This window comes from Triticum aestivum, chromosome 2A, assembly GCF_018294505.1.
Source record: "Triticum aestivum cultivar Chinese Spring chromosome 2A, IWGSC CS RefSeq v2.1, whole genome shotgun sequence".
Lineage (NCBI taxonomy): Eukaryota > Viridiplantae > Streptophyta > Magnoliopsida > Poales > Poaceae > Triticum > Triticum aestivum.
In genome coordinates this window covers 34,784,295-34,796,212 of record NC_057797.1, presented here as the reverse complement: position 1 = coordinate 34,796,212, position 11,918 = coordinate 34,784,295, and the positions used below count along the sequence as shown (strand labels likewise).

Genomic DNA, 11,918 nt, shown 5'->3' with positions numbered 1-11,918 from the left:
AAATAATAAGTCGAACGCCAAATATTACATTTAACATTAATTTTTTCATCAACAAAGCATTGCTATCTCGTTTCACATGAAAGTTGTCAAGCATGCTTGTTACACCAATAAGAACATCTAAAGAACAGATTTTTTAAAATCTATTTACTATTTATTTTGAATTTATTTTTCATCCGACATCGCCACCAGCATTATAGGGGGATCTGACGGGGGCACTACTGTTGCGCAACTCGTCAGAGTGCATAGTCAGTGTGGGAAGCTCAAGGCCAGTCCAACTGGAGCGTTGGGTAGCTCGGCCATGGTGGCGATGAGGAAGGACCATTCTGGCACCATCGACGGGCATGGGCTCGCTCACGGGGCTCCATCTGCTTCCCCAATCTTATGCGGCTCCATTTTCAACCACGGTAGGGATCGGCGACGACGGATATAGCCTTTGGGATGGCGACATCAATGACGGTGAATTTGGCCGAATCCAGCATTAACACCGGAGGAGAAGGTCAGAGAAAGCGTGTTGAGGTTGTGGCAAGGCTGAGGGATGGTGCCACGGGCAGCGAGGTGGTCCCGAGGGGCTGCCGACCGCAAGGTGGGTGGTATGCAAACATGATTAGGCATGCCAAAAATGATTTTTTTATTTCCAAGGCAATAAAAAGAACATTGTTTTGACATGTAAAATGTTGGAATTTTTTGTAGATGAGACATGAAAAAATTAGCAATTTGTTTTCCTACAAACATTTCATAAATTGCCACGGGAACACAAGTTAGGGATTGGCAAGGGGAAATTGAAATTGATTTCCGAAGGCAATAAAAGGAATCTTGATCACCATGTGAAATGTTGGAAACGAAGTGTAGATGAGACATGGCAAAATTACCAATTTGTTTTCCTAAAAAAACATTTCAAATTTGCCATGGGTAACACTTGTTATCATGCCATCACAATTTGTTTTCGTAAAAAGCAATTCGTTTTATATACATTGTAATTTTGTAAAAAAAAAGTACTGGTCACACGACAAATTTATAACATTTCCAAACATGGAAATTATATATTTTTTCATAATGTCCACATGACAATTTTATGAATTTTTCAAACATGGACATTTTTATTTATCCATGGAAAGTTTAAATTTTCATAATGTCCAACTGACTTTTGTGTGTTTTTTTCTTTTCGTCAGAAAGGTGCTCGGTAGGCCTGTCATTGGGCCTGTCGGGCCGCTAGGATTTCTTCAGTGATAAAAAAGGGAAACAGTTGAGGCGGAGCTGCCGTGTATCTCCGTGGAGGAAACTCCGTGAAGTAGCGGCAGGGATCTCTCTGTCCCTCCCCTCGCCGTCTCTGGCTTTCCGCGCCGGCGGCGGCGGCCCCCTCCTCTTCTTCTGTCAGAAGAGTTCAGCCCACCACATCTCAAGCAAACCATGTACTGTACCACCTGACAACCGTCTCCTTCGCCCATTGCTGAGGAGGAAGCTGGTGCTGCACATCACATGTTTGTTGTAATGCCCTGCCCATGTTCTTGGTAGAATTCAACGAAGGACCTGCTTAAATCTTCGCCACCTTTTCTCTTTTCCTTCCTCTCATTGGTCCAGGCAGAAGGAGGTGCACGCGTGGAGCGGCGGCGGAGCGGAGCTGACGCCTAAACGCGGCTGCCCCGAGGTCTACCTTTACCCCCTGGCCTCCTGTAGCTTGTTTTGCAGCTATACAGAGTCCAGCCCACCATGGTCTCGACCAAACATTCACCGTTTGTTTGTTTGGTCCTCTCGTCTTGCATCAAGCTACTTGGAGGTAGCTGTTGTTGCACATCACATGTTTGTTCTGATGCCCTGCCCTTGTTCTTGTTAGAAACCAAGGATTGTTGCTGAACAACATCCAGTGCTTTTTGTTAACATTAGCTCTTTCTGTATTCCCACGAGCATTTTGTTTCAATCTGTCAAGACTCAAGGGATGGGAGATTCACTCCTCCGGTGTTGTTGCTGCACATCACATGTTTGTTTTAATGTCCTGCCATCGTTCTTGGTAAAAAGCAAGGATAGCTACTTGCTTAACAAAGTCTAGTACTTCTTGCTATGTGTTTACATTAGTTTGGTCAAGAGATGGAAGATAGACTGGATGTCTGAATCCCACTTCTGTCGACCTTTATCTATATAACTGAAAGCGTTCAGTAGAGTTGTGTGGCCAGGTCACTCTTGACCGATCTGCAGTAAACGTGTATTAGGCCCTCATCTGAACCAAAAACTGGTCTCGGATTAGCACTAGCAGCACGACCTAGCAAAATAGCAAGTGCTGATGTACCCAACTTCATGGACCAGTCTCTGCACGCCTTTTTCTCTCCGCTTTTTCATCGAGTCACCGTCTCATTTCTCATCCACTTTTTGTTCTACCACTGAGTGTTGGTCTGTGACGTGTGATGGAGATTACAGGCAAGTCAACACCAAGTCAAGTAAAGGTCGCGGAAAATAAAACACTCAGTAAACTAGTCAAGTGTTCAAGTCTACTTAGGGAGACACATATAACACAAGGAATTCGCACAAGATGCACTGCATCTGCATTAGACATGGCACCTGCAACAACTCTCCGCTCTCTTTCTCCATATGGCATCCTCGTTCTCTTCACCCATCTTCTCATATTGTTCTGGTCCAACACCGTCGCACAATCCGTCAGCAACGGGTCCGAGGTCGACCGGCATGCCCTCCTCTCCTTCAAGTCCAGCATCTCCAGTGATCCGCGTGGTGTCCTGTCATCATGGAGCACCTCGACCAGCTTCTGCAGCTGGAGAGGTGTCACCTGCGGTATTACTCTTCCAACTCGTGTGGTCTCGCTGAACTTGAACTCTAGAGAACTTACTGGGCAGTTATCTCCTTGGATAGCTAATCTTACGTCACTAGAACAGTTAGACCTTTCAGAAAATCTCTTCTCTGGAGGCATTCCAGAGGAGTTAGGCACACTTCAACAGCTACAGTTTATGATCCTTTCAACGAACAACCTTGTAGGTACCATTCCTAGATCATTAGGCACTAGTAGATCTCTTAAAAGTGTTGATCTCTCATTAAACCAGCTTGTCGGCCCTATCCTAGATTTCCATAAGATGTCAACCCTTCAATTTCTTGATCTTTCAAGTAACAACCTTTCTGGAAGCATACCTTCATCATTGGGAAATGTTTCTTCTCTCACAGATATACGGCTTGACACAAACAGGTTATCGGGTTCAGTTCCAGAGACCTTGAGCCTTATTCAGAACCTTAGTATTCTCAGTTTAAGTAACAACTACCTGTCAGGGCACGTCTCCACCAAACTCTGTAACATGTCATCACTCATTTATCTTGGACTAGACCAGAATAACCTTACTGGACGAGTACCATCTTGCATTGGAAACACGTTACAGAACCTTGGATTGCTGGCCATGTCGGGTAACAAATTTGAGGGATTAATTCCATCATCACTAGCAAATGCATCAAACCTCCAATATATTGATCTTGGACACAACTTACTAAAGGGACGAATCCCATCTCTAGGGTCTCTATGTAACTTAACCTTTCTAAATTTAGGAAATAACTTCCTACAAGCTGAAGATTGGGAATTCCTTGTCTCTTTGACAAACTGTGCGCAACTTAAAACATTGGATCTGAATGGAAATGCCCTGAATGGAAATATCCCTATATCAGTTGGAAATCTTTCTAGAAGTTTAGTGCGTTTAATTCTTGGAAACAATCAAATTGCCGGCACAATACCAGTTGAGATTTTTAACTTTCGAAGCCTCCAAATGCTTGCTATGGGCCAAAACTTGCTTTCCGGTGTTATTCCCTCTCTTATTGGGAATCTAGGCCATCTGATTGTCCTAAACCTATCAGGAAACAAATTTTCTGGCCAGATCCCATCTACAATAGGTAATCTTTCTCGGCTGAACAAGCTTTATCTACACAACAATGAGTTGAGTGGGAACATCCCAGCAACTTTAGGAAATTGCAATCAACTGTATATGCTAGAAGTATCTTTTAACAGCCTTGAAGGACCAATACCAAGTGAACTCTTCAATGGCACAACCCTGATCGGTTTGGATTTGTCAAACAACTACCTTACAGGATCAATACCACTACAAATTGGTGGATTGATTCAACTTCTCCGACTCGATATTTCCTTCAACAAATTGTCTGGTCAAGTTCCACTTTCATTTGGCGAATGCGTTGAACTATCTTCTCTCAGATTGAGAAGTAACATGCTTAATGGAAGCATACCTCGATCATTCAGTAACCTGAAGTCCATCGAGCAGATTGATCTTTCCCAGAACTCCCTTGTTGGAAAAATTCCAGAGTTCTTTGCAAACATGGATTATTTGCAGCAACTTGATCTGTCTATGAACTACTTTGAAGGGCCGATTCCAACTGGTGGCATCTTTCAGAATCATAGTGCGGTAAACTTGGAAGGCAATGATGAGCTTTGTGCAAGTGCAGCCACCACCTTATATCAATTCCCAGTTTGCACAACAACATCAGCTGTTGGGAGCAAGAAGAATGCACTCTTATTGGTAAAAGTAATTCCTCCCGTTGCCATTGCCCTGATCTCTTTCATATGCTTTGTGGTCACTCTTCTGAAGAGAAGGCAAGCAGAAACAACTACATGCTACAAGGAGACAATGAAGAAGATTTCTTATGGTGACATCGTCAAAGCTACCAATTGGCTCTCTCCGATTAACAAGATCAGTTCAAGTCGCACCGGCTCGATCTACATTGGAAGGTTTGAGTTTGACACGGACCTGGTCGCTATCAAGTTATTCCATCTCAAAGAGAATGGTGCGCGCGACAGCTTCGCTACCGAGTGTGAGGTGCTGCGAAACACCCGTCATCGCAATCTTGTCAAAGCTGTCACCGTATGCTCGACAGTGGACCCAGAGAACAATGAATTCAAAGCTATAGTTTTCGACTTCATGGCCAACGGAAGCCTGGACATGTGGGTCCATCCTAAGCTACATCACAATAGCCCGAAGAGAGTACTAAGCTTGGGCCAGAGGCTAAGAATTGCGATGGACGTTGCGCTGGCTCTGGATTATATGCACAACCAGTTAACTCCTCCTCTGATCCACTGTGATTTGAAGCCCGGAAATGTTCTTTTGGATTATTACATGACTGCAAGGGTTGGTGATTTTGGGTCAGCAAGGTTTCTCCCTTCAACTCCTGGTAGCCCAGAAGACTTGGTTGGTGTGGAAGGAACAATAGGTTACGTCGCACCGGGTGAGTTCAACTATATTTAGAGTATTTTGTCATTGGTTTTTTTCTCTTGTATTAACAATGCCCTAAATGATTTTACAGAGTACTGCATGGGATACAAAGTTTCACCAGGATGTGATGTTTATGGTTTTGGAATCCTCATTCTAGAAATGCTCACGGGAAGGCGACTGACGGATGCAATGTTCACCGGTGGCCTGAGCCTGCACAAGCTTGTGAGCTCAGCATTTCCAAGCAGACTGGGAGAGGTTTTAGATCCCCATTTGTCCCACGAGCAGCAGCGTGCGTGTGACAGAGTGCTTATGCGGAGATATATGGTACCTCTGGTTGAAGTTGGCCTCCTGTGTTCCATGGAATCGCCTAAAGATCGACCGGGAATGGGAGAAGTTTGTGCCAGAATTCTGTCTCTCAAAGAGGCATTCTTTGAGTTCTGCTGATTAACCTGCAGATCTACAAGTTCATGAATAAGAGTATAAGATGTGAATATCTTTGCTGTAAAAATTGGTTCTACAGACCACATTTTAGTGTGGGAAGATCATCAGAAATCTAGTTATCAAAATATTGAATTCCTAGAAAGTACATGTTCAGTATTGGAGCTCCCTATGTTGGAAAAACTAGTATCTGTATTCTATTAGACATGGTATTTTAGAAACTGAGTTCATGTGATCCCAATTATTAATCTGCGTACTCAGAGAAGTATATTGCAGTACATATGCGCATTTGCACGTTTTTGTGAGATTGTATTATTAATAATTCATTGCCCTGGATTTCTGAGAACTGATTTTTGGTTCTTGATAAAAATGAAGTTTAAACAGTACACCTGTTAACCTGTCTTTTGAACTGATACACCTATTAACTTTCATATGGTTGCAGAGTATCTCCAACTGAACCTACTTGTCCGGGGACACTTTCAAACCCTTATTTGAACCCTTATTTGTTCGTGTGCATGCAGTTGTATCCCCCTAAATTATGCGGGCACATGCATATCATTGATGGGGAGGGAGAGCGAAAGTGATCCGGGGTGAGCTGCATCCGATGTGGCGGTGTGTCCGGATGTACGATTTGATAGCTCTAGTTGGATGGTGTTTTTCTTTCTCTCTTATCCAAGAAAATATCGTCCATCCGAACATATGAGGAGGAAACAGGAGTCGCGGTGATTCATGTATGAGCTCATGCTCATGTATGCTTGATGAACAGTAAATTGAAAAATATTTAAAAGATATGAACTTTTCTAACATCAAAGATGCTTGGCTGCACAAAATTTTGTGATGTTTGGACATTTAAGGACCTGAACAGAAAAAAAACCCAGCTCCAAACAATGCTCCTATTCAAAGTTTTTTTCACGGTTAAATATGCTTTTGTCACGACATCATGGAATGTCCGAACACCACGAATGTTGCCAACCACATCACACGCTAGGGCATCTTTCGATGCCAAAAAAAATACAGTTTTCTTACGCTATTTTATTTGATTTATTCACTGTTTGTCACACTCATCCAGCTGAAGATGCTCTTAGTTTCAGTTGCGGCTAGAGACACTGAGGCTGATTTCAATGCACCTCAACCAGTTACCAGTCCCCCTCCCCTCACCGCGTCAACGAGCGGCCGCCCCGGCCTCCCGATTCCGCGCGGATCGCTGCGCCTCGCCGGCGTCGCCCCCACCTACCCGCCGTCGCCGTGCCTCCCCCGGGGTTCCTTCTTCCCGGGCCCGCAGCCGCATCTCGTCGGATTCAATCCGCTGTTCAGTTAGCGGGGCTAGCCCTCGCCGCGGCGGCTCCCGGGCGCACGGGAGACGAGTGAGCAGCATCTCGTAGCATCCGGTAAGTCCTCCGGCAGATTCCCAATCCGCCATGCTGAAATGGATGAGATTCGGCTGTCCGTCTGAAATCCCGTTCAGTTAACCAAGCATTTTTCAATCATCAAGCATGATAGCGCAATGCTGACTGAATTGCAATGCAGCGTCGTTGTTGCTGCAGAGGAAGAAGGGATGCACGAGCGAGCCGTTTGGATTTGTTTGTGCGATCTGGGTGGACAAACGTGTCGTCCGAAGGGATCTCACCACTCCAGCCAGAGTTCGATGCTGCTGTTGGCAGTCCTCTGCACCCACCACAACCAGTTCTGCCAGTCGCAGTCTGCAGCAGTCCACACGCGTTTTCGTTCAGAGGTCTTTGTTCAACTCCTCTGCTTGTCCTTTCCCTTGCTTTGCACACACGTTCACATTGACCTGCGGTGCAGTTAAAGCCTGCCTTCTGGTCCATGTCTGGTCCCCAAATCCTTCAAAAGTCATCCTTCACCCAAGATCATACAAGCTCAAACCTTAGCACTCCCTGTTGTTCTTGCACATCGGCATTATGCCCTCTCTCTTGTCTCTACTCTGTATTTTGCTTAGCCTTTTCTCCTTCGACACATCGGCATTAGCTGCATCACAAGCAAACATGTCAGAGATCGATCGCCAAGCCCTACTCTGCTTCAAGTCTGGCATCAGCTTCAATCCCTTTGGCATCCTACACTCATGGAGCAATGGTTCGCTCAACTTTTGTAGCTGGAAAGGGGTCACCTGCGGCAAAAAAATTCCACCACGGGTGGTCTCTTTGGACCTCACATCTGCTCGTCTCGGTGGGCGGTTATCTAGATGTGTCGGTAACTTGACTTTTCTATCCTTGATGAACCTTGCCGATAATTATCTGTCGGGAACCATCCCCGGAGAATTGGGTAAGCTTCCAAACCTCCATACACTGAATCTTGCTGGCAGCAACCTGGAAGGTAACATCCCTAAATCACTAGGCACTAGCAATTCACTTAGCTATGTCAATCTTGCAAACAACAGCCTTACCGGTGGCATCCCTGTCTCACTGGCCAATAGCGTCTCACTCAGTACACTTATACTGTCACGTAATAACCTCTCTGGAGAGATCCCTTCTGTTTTGTTTGATAATTCATCTAAGCTTACCGTGGTTGATCTCCAGAAAAATTCTTTCACTGGTCCCATCCCACATTTCCATACGGTCGCAACTCTCAAATTTCTTTGCCTGACAGAGAACTTCCTCTCCGGAAGCATACCTCCATCATTAGGAAATGTTTCTTCCCTCAGTTCTATATTCCTCGGCCAAAATAGGTTATCTGGATTAATTCCAGAGACTTTGAGTCACATTACAAAACTACTTGAGCTTGATCTAAGTTTCAACAGTTTATCAGGGAGTGTCCCGTCGTCTATTTACAACATGACATCACTAAGGTACTTTAGCGTAGGCAGCAATACACTTGTTGGACAAATACCATCTCACATTGGTTACTCACTATCAAACCTCCAGTTGCTTATCCTGGGAAGCAACAGACTGAAGGGCCTGATCCCTGCTTCACTTGCCAACATGTTAAATCTTCAAATACTTGATCTTTCAAACAACTCGTTACATGGCTCTGTTCCATCTCTTGGTTCGTTGGCAAACTTGCATGAGTTGGATTTAGGGAGTAACTTGCTAGAAGCACATGACTGGTCATTTCTTACATATCTAGCAAATTGCACCCAGCTCACAAAGCTGTCCTTGAAAGGGAATGTTCTAAATGGCAGCCTACCTATATCAATTGTTAATCTTTCCAGGAGGTTAGAATATTTATCGCTTGGGTCAAACCAAATTTCAGGCTCCATACCTGTAGAGATTGGCAATCTTGTTAATCTCTTTTCGCTTGGGATGGAAAGCAATTTTCTTTCTGGAAGCATACCTTCTTCCATCGGCAAGCTACGAAACCTCTATATCCTAAATCTGTCAAAGAACAAATTATCAGGTCAGATTCCTCCCTCAATTGGTGATGTTACTCAACTTGCTAAACTTTACCTTGATGGTAACAACTTGAGTGGAAATATACCTGGTAGTTTAGCCCAGTGCATGGGGCTTTTTGAACTAAACTTGTCTCAAAACAATCTTGATGGCTCGATACCAGTCAGACTTTTTGCTGACCTTCTATTCGCCTGGAGTCTGGACTTCTCACACAACAATCTCACAGGGGAACTACCACCGGTACTTGGTACATATGGCATTGGTAGTGGTCTAGTGTCCCTTCACATGGAAGGAAACAGGTTTCATGGACAAATTCCAGAAAGATGGCATCTATTAGTATCAACCCGGCAGATTAATCTTTCTCACAATGGCTTATCCGGTGTCGTGCCCAAATTCTTTGAGCAACTTGATAAGCTGGAGCAACTTGATCTCTCTTACAACAACTTGGAAGGGGCTGTTCCTGCAAGTGGTATCTTCACGCATTCTTCTGCAGTAGTTTTGGATGGCAACAAGGGACTCTGCTCAAATTCCCCCAGGCTAGCGTTACCAATTTGTCCTGGCATCTCAGGTTCAGCAACTAAAGTGAAGCATCATCTGTCATTGCTGGTGACCTCGCTGCTAATTGTACTACCGCCACTTACTATTGGTTCCCTAGTCTTGATATGGTTTATGCTCACTATTTGGAAGAAAGGGTCGTTTCCATTTTCACGATGGGATCTTGTGTCCAAGATGTTTCCTAATAGAAGAGAAGTGCATACAGCCCCGTGCCATGACGAGAAGAAGCTGAAGAGAGTGTCATACAAGGACATTCTTAAAGCTACCAACTGGTTTTCTTTGGTCCATACTATCAGCTCAACTTGTACTGGTTCAGTTTATGTTGGTAGGTTCAAGTCCGACAAGAGCCTAGTTGCCATCAAAGTATTCAACTTGAACGAACCTGGTGGATACGAGAGTTACCTTATTGAGTGTGAAGTGCTCCGAAGCACCCGCCATAGAAATATAATGCGACCTGTGACCCTATGCTCAACATTGGATTCAGAAAACCATGAGTTCAAAGCACTAATCTTCGAGGTCATGGTTAATGGAAGCCTGGAGGCATGGTTGCATTCTGAGCAGCACAATGGAATTCTAGACAAAGTGCTAAGCTTTGGCCAGAGGATATGCATAGCAGCAGATGTGGCTTCTGCTCTTGATTATGCCCACAATGAACTGACGCCTCCTTTGATCCATTGTGATTTGAAGCCAAACAATGTCCTTTTGGATGATGACATGACTGCGCGGCTCAGTGACTTTGGCTCAGCAAAGTTTCTATCACTAGGTCTAGTAATTCCTAAAAGCCTGCATGATGTTGGAGGGACAATTGGATACGTGGCACCTGGTGAGCTTTACCTTTTCCGTTTCCACCTAATTACGGTTTGTCTTGTATATGTGTATTATCTTAACGTATTACTTCTTCACAGAGTACAGAATGGGCTGCGAGATCTCCGTAGGCGGTGATGTGTATAGTTTCGGAGTGCTTCTACTGGAATTGCTTACTGGAAAACGACCTACTGATGATATGTTTGTGGATGGACTTAGCCTTTGTAAGTTCTGTGAATCTAAGTTCCCAGACAGAGTTGCAGAGATTCTTGATCCTCATATGGCGCATGAGGAGCATCAAGGGTGCACAGAAGGATGGATTCAGAGATATATTGTCCCCTTGGTTGCCCTTGGGCTGTCATGTACGGTGGAATCTCCGAAGGATAGGCCCGGAATGAAAGATGTTTGTGCAAAACTTTCTGATATTAGAGCCTCTTTTCTTTAGCTGTCATGATGATTAATGAATATATCAATTATGTTAGAGCATACTGATTCATTATATTAAGAATGTGTTTTTTTACTGGTACAGTGCATATTGTACCCAATCTATTTGACAAACTGAAATGAACTGTGTATGTGATTTGCAGTTAGTCATAGTAGGATATTGGAAATATCAACCATTCTTTGTTCCAGAGTTGTTGATTATTTCTTATTTTGATATTGACGTGTATGTATTGTCAAATTCTTGCACTAATTTATTTGCAAAGGGTGTATGTAAAGGTGTTTTCCGATGAAATAATATGTTTAATTTACAGCTTGACGGGTAATATTCGAAGGATATGTCTTAAGGTTGCATCCTGCATCAGTAGCCAATTATAAAGTAAACAAAGATATTCATATGACATAACGAACAATCCTCTTTTGCTCTCAAAGACTCAAACTTTTATCTCCTTGCATTAATGAGGTTGCATATGCTTGAGTTATACATGGCCTCTAGCCATTATTGTTAAATATTGAAAGGAATGAAATTCCTGAATAAGTTTTTTACGCCAGGAGAGGAACACTAAAGAGACCCATGATGGTGTTACTTGAAAGGGATGAAATTACTGAATAGGTAGACAAGTATGGGCAAGACAGATAAAACTTCTTTTTTTCGCTGGAGATGACACCAAAGATTGTTGACAAAAAAATTAGTAACATAAAACTAATGTTGTATGATCCATCATTGCACTGCCAGTGCGAAGGCATTCATTTAAGCCAATCTTGAATCTCCATGACACTGTTCTTCGGTAGGTGCAGTGTGAGTGTGTGCCCTTATACTCACTGTTTTTCCAAAACCATTCTCGTAACCATTTAGGTTTTAATATGAAATGACCTTTTTTCTAGCAAAGTTTTCATTAACGCAAGCCGCGCCGGGGGGGGGGGGGTTGATACTGTACGTTTATTCACAAAGCTACACAAACATATATGCAAACTTGATTAGGATAAAACATTTATAATGATATGATGTAATTATAGTTGGAAAAAAATGTGTATTGGTTGATTACTTACTGTCGGCAGTTCCAATAAGCATGAGTTGGCGAAAAAGATCCATATAGTGAATAGAAGCTTGAATGGCAAAGAAAAAAACAAGGGA

The 11,918-nt window shown here is 43.5% G+C and overlaps 2 protein-coding genes across 4 annotated transcripts; both read left to right on the top strand.

Annotated features, from left to right (window-relative positions):
- The first annotated feature begins 1,268 nt into the window (after nt 1–1,268).
- LOC123187242 (probable LRR receptor-like serine/threonine-protein kinase At3g47570) lies at nt 1,269–5,906 on the top strand. Of its 2 annotated transcripts, none has more exons than XM_044599048.1 (3): nt 1,269–1,485; nt 1,579–5,214; nt 5,293–5,906. In XM_044599048.1, the coding sequence occupies exons 2-3, from the start codon at nt 2,397–2,399 to the stop codon at nt 5,643–5,645; spliced, it is 3,171 nt and encodes a 1,056-aa protein (XP_044454983.1). In that variant the 5' UTR covers nt 1,269–1,485; nt 1,579–2,396; the 3' UTR covers nt 5,646–5,906. The 2 variants fall into 2 exon arrangements, with proteins under 2 accessions (XP_044454983.1, XP_044454984.1); XM_044599049.1 differs by having other exon boundaries at nt 1,278–1,478.
- An 826-nt stretch (nt 5,907–6,732) lies between these two features.
- On the top strand, nt 6,733–10,981 carry LOC123187241 (probable LRR receptor-like serine/threonine-protein kinase At3g47570). Of its 2 annotated transcripts, XM_044599047.1 has the most exons (4): nt 6,733–7,027; nt 7,167–8,990; nt 9,210–10,361; nt 10,444–10,981. In XM_044599047.1, the coding sequence occupies exons 2-4, from the start codon at nt 7,559–7,561 to the stop codon at nt 10,785–10,787; spliced, it is 2,928 nt and encodes a 975-aa protein (XP_044454982.1). In that variant the 5' UTR covers nt 6,733–7,027; nt 7,167–7,558; the 3' UTR covers nt 10,788–10,981. The 2 variants fall into 2 exon arrangements, with proteins under 2 accessions (XP_044454982.1, XP_044454981.1); XM_044599046.1 differs by having other exon boundaries at nt 7,167–10,361.
- Nucleotides 10,982–11,918: the final 937 nt, after the last annotated feature.

Coding starts and splice junctions, on each gene's coding strand:
- LOC123187242 (XM_044599048.1), top strand. CDS start 2,397: ATGGAGATTACAGGCAAGTCAACACCAAGTCAAGTAAAGGTCGCGGAA. Junction 5,215..5,292: donor AATAGGTTACGTCGCACCGG/GTGAGTTCAACT, acceptor ATGATTTTACAG/AGTACTGCATGGGATACAAA.
- LOC123187241 (XM_044599046.1), top strand. CDS start 7,559: ATGCCCTCTCTCTTGTCTCTACTCTGTATTTTGCTTAGCCTTTTCTCC. Junction 10,362..10,443: donor AATTGGATACGTGGCACCTG/GTGAGCTTTACC, acceptor ACTTCTTCACAG/AGTACAGAATGGGCTGCGAG.